This window comes from Schistosoma mansoni, chromosome 1 (assembly GCF_000237925.1).
Source record: "Schistosoma mansoni strain Puerto Rico chromosome 1, complete genome".
Taxonomy (NCBI): Eukaryota; Metazoa; Platyhelminthes; class Trematoda; order Strigeidida; family Schistosomatidae; genus Schistosoma; species Schistosoma mansoni.
The window spans coordinates 59,030,100-59,037,640 of NC_031495.1; the positions used below are offsets into that span (position 1 = coordinate 59,030,100).

The following is a 7,541-nucleotide window of genomic DNA, read 5'->3' on the forward strand; positions in this document are numbered from 1 at the left end:
ATTCTATTATTATATAAATATAACTTGATTTCTGTTATATAACGTTGTTGTCCATTGGTGATTCTATAAATTTGATCTAAGTTTCCGGGATTTCTTCTTTCATTGATTTGTGGTTCATATCCAGATTGTATATTCAGTTGATCATGTATATTAACAACAGATTTGGAGGGATCTAATTGTGATTGAAAAGACAATCGATAATAAGTTTCGTACCCGTAGCGTCCGATAACTGGAAGTAGTTTTGCTCAAAACGTTTTTCATATCAAACTAATGTGCTTTTTTATCGACTGTCAGCGCTGTTAAGACTAACTGAAGCGAATAACCGTCTTCGCATTCTGAACTTCATTTTGATTCTTTGTTACTCATTTGTTAACTGACGGGGAAACTCGGTCACACTATCAGTTTAACTATGTTGACTATTACTCACCAATACCATTGGAACATGTCTGAAGAATTGAAGTTAGAGGTGTAAACCACCGGATACCGGATTCACTAGTCTAATAATTAGACGCTTACCACGAAACCTGGAGACCCTTGGTTCGATAGCCAATGGGTTTATAGATACACACATCCAGGGAGTTTCGTACTAGAATGGAGCGGCTGCCAATTGCCTAATGGTTTCCAACGATTGTTTGACGAAGCTCAGTCCCCCGATGTAGGAATGTGCTCAAAGAAAGCTAATGGCGGACAAATCTAAACATGGCATCCGTCCATAGAGTTACTGACGATGGGACTGAGGTATATTGACAGGTTTAGACTACCTGTTTGGGGTTCGCATGATTATGGCAACTAGGGGCTAGACTTTGAATGGCATGACAAAGGAGCGGATGTATCGACTCTCTATCTTTCTCCTTCTAAACTGCCGAATTTCTCAGTCTTGTTTCTATTTTTTCATTTCAATGATTTATATTCTCCTAAATCGAATTTCCGATGCCTAATCTTTTCTATTACTGTTAACACTGTTACTATCTCTACAACTGTGGAATTTGCCCCCAAAATTTCACCTCTCAGTGCTTATGGGGTATGGGAACTGGGACCGATGTACATATGTGCTTGACTGGTTGAGTTCATGATGAAAACTACAAAATGGAACAACCTCTGTAAACCCCACTCAATGATAAGTATTTTGTGTACGTGCAATCCCTATAGTATCTCATTTAATTTTCACAAAATCAGTCCGTGATTCTGTTATTTTTAATCCACTGGATTTAGGTCTCGAGGATTGACTGAATGAATAAGCTAACAATTCACCGATTTTAACTTGTACCAGTAAGTTTATCAAACTAGGATCATCATCACCATTACCTTTTAGGCTGTACGTATTTCAAACGTTTATTTATCATTCTGTAGAACAACTTAGTTAACGAACCCGAAGTCAGTCTTTACATGGATTACTTACGCCTGTCACCCCTCGTAAAGAAGCGTAGGCCCCCACCACCATTCTCCATCCAACCCCGTTCTGGAATATCCTTGAAAGCTGTTATTCAATCCTTTGATGTCTGTATTTTCTATTCTCAGCGCAGTGTATTATTTGGTATTTCTTTTCTTCGCTTTCCTTCAGCATTCCAAGTTAACGCTTTCAACGTGAAGTGGTTTGATGATTTCCACAATGTATGTCATATTCATCTCCAGGGTCTCAAATCTCTCAGTTATCGAAAAATCCTCCTCGGTGAACTTTGATGCATACTGGTCACCAAGGTACATATACATACACGACAAATAACAGTGAGCTACCAGTTGTCCAGGCTCAATGAGTTGGAAGTTATCGTTAGCCAATATTTAAAAGTACTGTACATTGACGTGCGATAGGCGTCAAAGGTTTGAAAACCCCATGACCAGTACATAAAGCCTGTAGTAGGGAATAAACCCCAAAAATCAATAGCTCTGTGGGTTTTCGACATTGGTTGCTCACCACATTTTTTAGTGGACCCACCTAGCTGAAGGTGCTCAATCATGTATCTGCACCAGATCACGAGTAGGAACGCCGTGCTCAACAAACTTTTTAAAACCCACTTTCCAACAACAATCCAAAATAAAATCGATCTATGCATGGATGGATCATCCATGGATCTAACTAAAGGAGCTCATGTGTTATAAGCAACGGCATATTCCTTCTTAAACGTCCAAAAGACGAAAATACTAACCCCTTATGGCTAATAATACCATGCCATATGCTTCTTAGTAAAATAACTTTTCTATATCTTCCAAAAAAGTGATGCCTTGAGATTTTTTATGAACATGAAATTTTATTTTATGTCTATGAATATGAAACCTTTTAAAAAGGTATAACTGATCTAAATATTGTTTTGAATATAATAAAAAACTAATTCCACGTGATATGACGTTGTCTTAAAATACAATACAAAATACTACAATTGTTACATCATCTATGAAGGTGCATACACCGTAATACTTCATAATCCAATCGACAACCGGAAGAAAGAGAAAGGCGAGAGAGAGGAAGGGTAAGCAGCTTTGTATGACACCGGTCCTCATTTGGAATGCAACCGTAAAAAGAAGTAACACAGCAGATGAACTAATGTTTCCGTCTACCAGCCTCTGTTTGCGCGTATCGATGAGTACGTTGTGGTGTTGTAGCAGGTCTATACTAATGATCGACATAGAAATATCTGTAACCACGAAAATCAAGTGTATGGGTTTGTATAAACCTACGTTAAGGTAAACGTACCTTTTACCATATGTGGCTGTTGGCTTTCCGTTTGCCGCCTGTAATTTTAAAACAGGTTCGTGAAGCCGGTCGTTAGAATTTGCAGAAAGAACGTCAACTTCCTCGCCAGTATCTTCGAGGTAACGAACTTTCGTTACCACATCTGTGACGTATAACAGACGGCTGTGTTCACAAGCTACGGATACTGTTAACACGGTCCGGCCGGGAAGTTTCCCGAAGTGTTTTTCGTGTCAGTCGATTTTAAGTTCGGAAAATTGCAGGGTTTTCTGCCATTTCTAAAAGAGTTTCCGTACTGGTTATGATACCAGCACCAGTTGGGGTTATCTGCATCTCATGATCTAGAGATAGATCGCCTACGTGAAGTACTTTATCGCGGGGTCGGTGACCGTTTACGGTCATTACGAAATCGAAAGTGACGTGCCAAAGTTTGACACAGTTCCGTAATGTCATCCTGTGCCACATGAGCCTTTCTTAGACTGAGAAAACCTCGGCGTTAGAAGATTCGGTGATCTCTAAAATGCGATCTGCAGATGCAGCCAGCTCATCTAGGGCGTTTTTTTGAAACGAGGCCAGCATAGCTTGCACCTGTTGAGGAAGTTTGGGTTAGAATAGTTGTCTGAATAGGTCACCATCAATAGTTTTCGGGCCAATCACCCCTCTCATTCTTGGTAACATGTCTGTAGCAGAACCGTGTTACGGGTCGATATTATTAAGGAGTTGATTTAACCTTTTTCGATCGGCTAGGTCTCCGCGTTTAAGAATAGATTGTTTAAGGGTTTCTTAAGGTTCTGAAACGTCACTAGTAAACATACTAAGTGTGATGTACCTGTTAAATTCACTCTGTGGTACATCTAAAAGAAGTCATCGAGGGGTAAATTGAACTACGACACTTAGCCTTGGTAAACATTAAGCAGTGTTCAGAATTATTAATCCACTTAGCTACGTTACATATGCCACTGCTTTGTGTCTCCAGACAAGCCAGTTCCGAGTGTAAGCACGTTACGTTTACCCAGTCAGTTCTAATATAGGATTACCCTGCAAGGATTAAAGAAATATTTTCCTAAGATCTGAGTTTCTGTAAATGCGATTATCTCGATTTCCAATCGTCCTGCTAAGAAGCCTAACCCGGACGTTATATTTTGAAGACTGAGGATATTCGTTTAGTCTAAGCTTTGGGTGATTCGGAGATCTGTTCCATTCGTGATATCCAACTCAAAGATAAAGACTTCAATGAAGAACTGAACACGAAATGTTCTGCCAGCAAAAGATGAACATACAGATAAGGCTATTTTTCTTCAGGAAGATAACTTGCTACACGAAGCTTCCTTTGTTTTCATCAGATGGTGATTCGGATACAGTAGCGCCCTTTCAAATTTACTCGTGATTTGGTCTGGTTGTTATCAAGCATGTCAGGTGGTTATCCAGTTTTAGAACTCTCAGCAGAGGATCTGCGCCTGATGCTTGCAGCTCACGTTCATGTGGGGGAGACTAGTATGAATTTCCAAATGTCAACATACGTCCATGGATGTACTAAAGATAATTATCACATAATTAAGTTGGATAAAACATGGGAGAAAATCCTTCTGGCAGCTCGTGCTATTGCGGCGATTGATCATCCGTCAAATGTTTACGCAATCGGATCCAGGCCATTCACTCAGCGTGCTGTGTTAAAATTTGCGAACTACACAGGAGCAACAGCAATGGCTGGACGCTTCACACCTGGTACCTTCACCAACCAGAAACAAGTATGTCCCGTGCCTTCATGATATTCTTTAGTCTTGTTTCCGAGAACCCCGTCTGCTAGTAGTTAGTGATCCATTGAGTGATCATCAGGCGGTGTATGAAGCTAATTCTGTAAATGTTCCGCTTATTGCATTCTGCAATACTGACGTCCCTTTGTCACGTGTTGATATCGTCATTCCCTGTAATAACAAGGTAACTACCGAGTTTCTATGTAATTGCTTTTAGTCAAGGCATTCTATTGCCGTTGTATGGTGGCTTCTCGCTCGTGAAGTTCGGCGCATTCGCGGTGAAGATACAAGATTGCATCAATGGAGTGTATTACCTGATTTGTTTCTTTATCGTGATCCAAACGAGGAAGAGCAAAATGCTGAAGAAGTTGATGAAGCTAGATTGGAACCCGCTTTGCCAGGTTAATGATGCTTTTCAGGATGTGTTTTTATCTTGTATAACAACAAGTGGTAGGTCATATACGATACAATAAGTGTGAAACTATGTGGGCAAACATACAGCAGGTTTCAAGGCGATTTCACTAATATCGACTTGTGGAACTCAATTAGGTCTTAGATTCACGAACTTGGTAAATTTGCTGTGGTCCTGTTTTTTGTCGAAATTCGTGGCTTTTAGCACCGACTGACACGTGGTTTTTAAGTTATGTCGCCGACAGTTAACTGTCGAGCTGTTAAGAAAAGTATGCTCTCTACCGTTAAACAAACCTGTTGCAATTTATGTAAAATCCCAGCTGTTGTTTGTTCCTGCCATGGGATGATGTCGAATAATGCTACTACAGTAGCTGTAACCCTGTATCGGAGTAAATGATTCAGCTTGTTGGTTATTCAATGGTTAGTTGATAATCCAGAGGCTTATTAACCTCTGAACCCTGAAGTGCTTATAAATCCTTTTCTGGAATTAGCGGGATGTAAGCATGTCATATAATGTTATTATCAAGCTAAGGGGATTCTTTTAATTCTGACAAAGAGAATAGATCTCGTTTGTGTCGTCATACGGGATCTTTATGGTGACCGGCTGGTTACTTGTTTGCAATGTTCGAGGTTCAGTCAAACTCAATTGTGTAAAGTACGTAGGTAGATGAAAGTAGTAGATACTAACCAACTTTCTAATAGTTTTGACAGCTACTGAATGGCAACGTAGTGGTTTCCATGTCTTGGTTGGTAATGATCGCAACATCACTTTGTCTAGACAATTTGTAACCTAACGCTTCATTTGATTAGCAAAAACACCACAATGCTCTTGGGGTTTTCAATTACCAGACCGTTCCGCTAATTCCTAAACGTCTCTGAAGCTCAGCAATATGTACGTATCCCTCACCACGTCTTAATGTTGTCCGGTTATAACTAGGCCAATAACGGGAAGCTAGAAAAAATTCTATCGAATAATGATAACCCCAAGACTTTATCCTAGGGACTTCCACTAGGCACTTCTCAACCAGACTGCTGTGAGCTTTCTCATACTCCTAGCTTTGTGTTCAAATAAAAATTTGCTTTTTCCGAAATCGCTTATCTTAGACAACGGTATAGTATATGGAACAGTTTAAGGCTACATGAGTAAAAAAACTATCTATAAGCAGCTCGTGATCCTCCATGGTTTATTAACTCTCTCGTGTCACTAATAGATTTGAGCTATGGATGATCTATTCTAAAGCTGCTTTCCGTATGATACTAAGCTTTCATCTATACACCGATAAATCCTTAAAAACTAGTATGGTGCGCTCTCATGCTTCATGTGGTTATTTTCGCTTAATTTTTCGAGCGAAATGTTAAGAAAGTTAGCTAAGCAAGTATCGTGTTTGATTTAGGATCATGAGATAAACCGAGGACGCACTTGTTATCCGAGTTGACCACTTGGGTGTGAGTACTTGATCTAACGGTATAATTTTCGGTACTACTAATATTTTTTAGTTTTGTTTACATTGCAGTAATGCACAGCGTTACAGGTTATCATACTCATTCTGGATACCAAACCGTTTGTCCAATTCGTATTATGTCAGTCATTTGAAGGTATGAGAGCATTTGTCACTTCCTGGCTGCCCAAACTGGATGGCTATTTCTGCCTAAATGAAGAGGCTGGATTAGTGGTGGTCTTATTGATCACGAAATATGACTATAGTGCCCAAAGAACTGCTTCTTGAGGCCGGTCACACACAGCCCTTGTATGTGGAGATTTTAAGGCGTTAGCTCCGTACTTCAAAAGTCCCTTACCTCAGGAGATTGAAATCCGTGAAGTTATAAAAATATGTCACATTTTTGCAGTCAACCTTCTCTAGCCTATTCCGATGTAAGATAGCAGCATCACTGCAAATTCTAGTTATCCAAAGGAAACTACTGATGTCACGCCTGTACAGTCAACAGTATGACGTCACCCTTTAACCCTAAGTTGCTGCTTTTAGCCTTACTGTTCTCAAACTGCCCTACCTACAGTGTTAGAACCTAAGGAAACATGTGTTCCATCCAATATAGCTCAGTCGGATCATCACGATAGGTAAGCCCGACCACCACGTTAGAGTGACAGCTACGCTTAGGTCGTATTATGAACCTATGTGGGCTTTTTTTAAATCTCATTACTCCAGTCTAAGTTGAAAATAAATGTTTCGTGAAATGTATTTTAAAATCAAAGCTCCGCCTTTATGCTGTACTCCTTGTCTGTTATTATCACAATTTTAGGGGCCGATATCGAAGCTGCAGAAACGTGGGGAGTTGAGCCAACAATGCCTGTCGGATCATTAGGTGACATGGGGATTGCCGCTGCTGGTTACGGTCCTGTTGGTGGAACAGCAGGTGGTTGGAGTAATTTAGATGCCGATCCAACAGAAACGTGGTAGTTGAGCAATATAACCTATGGAAAAGTACCTTTTGTTCTTTATAAGGATCACCTTGCCGTTAAATTTGTCAATTTGTGTAGTGTGCTACTTCAGATTCATAGGTCCTGGTATGAATTCAGTCTCTTGTCAATAGGCTCAGTAGGTCAGGTAGGCTGTGAGCGAATTTATACATTTTGTGTCGCCGTTCTTTCTACATATTCGTTTCTCAGGGGCAGGTAATAAGATCAATAATGAAAATTGTAACTTACGGCAACTTACCTCAGGTTTCCTACC

The 7,541-nt window shown here is 40.1% G+C and overlaps 1 protein-coding gene across 1 annotated transcript; it reads left to right on the forward strand.

Annotated features, from left to right (window-relative positions):
• Positions 1 to 4,029: 4,029 nt before the first annotated feature.
• Smp_179180 (putative ribosomal protein S2, eukaryotic and archaeal form) lies at positions 4,030 to 7,294 on the forward strand (the record flags this gene model as incomplete). The annotated part of the gene is given in 5 exon segments (XM_018795018.1): positions 4,030 to 4,047; positions 4,051 to 4,434; positions 4,466 to 4,624; positions 4,658 to 4,841; positions 7,111 to 7,294. Coding segments are annotated over 5 exon segments (903 nt in total). The 3' UTR covers positions 7,269 to 7,294.
• Positions 7,295 to 7,541: the final 247 nt, after the last annotated feature.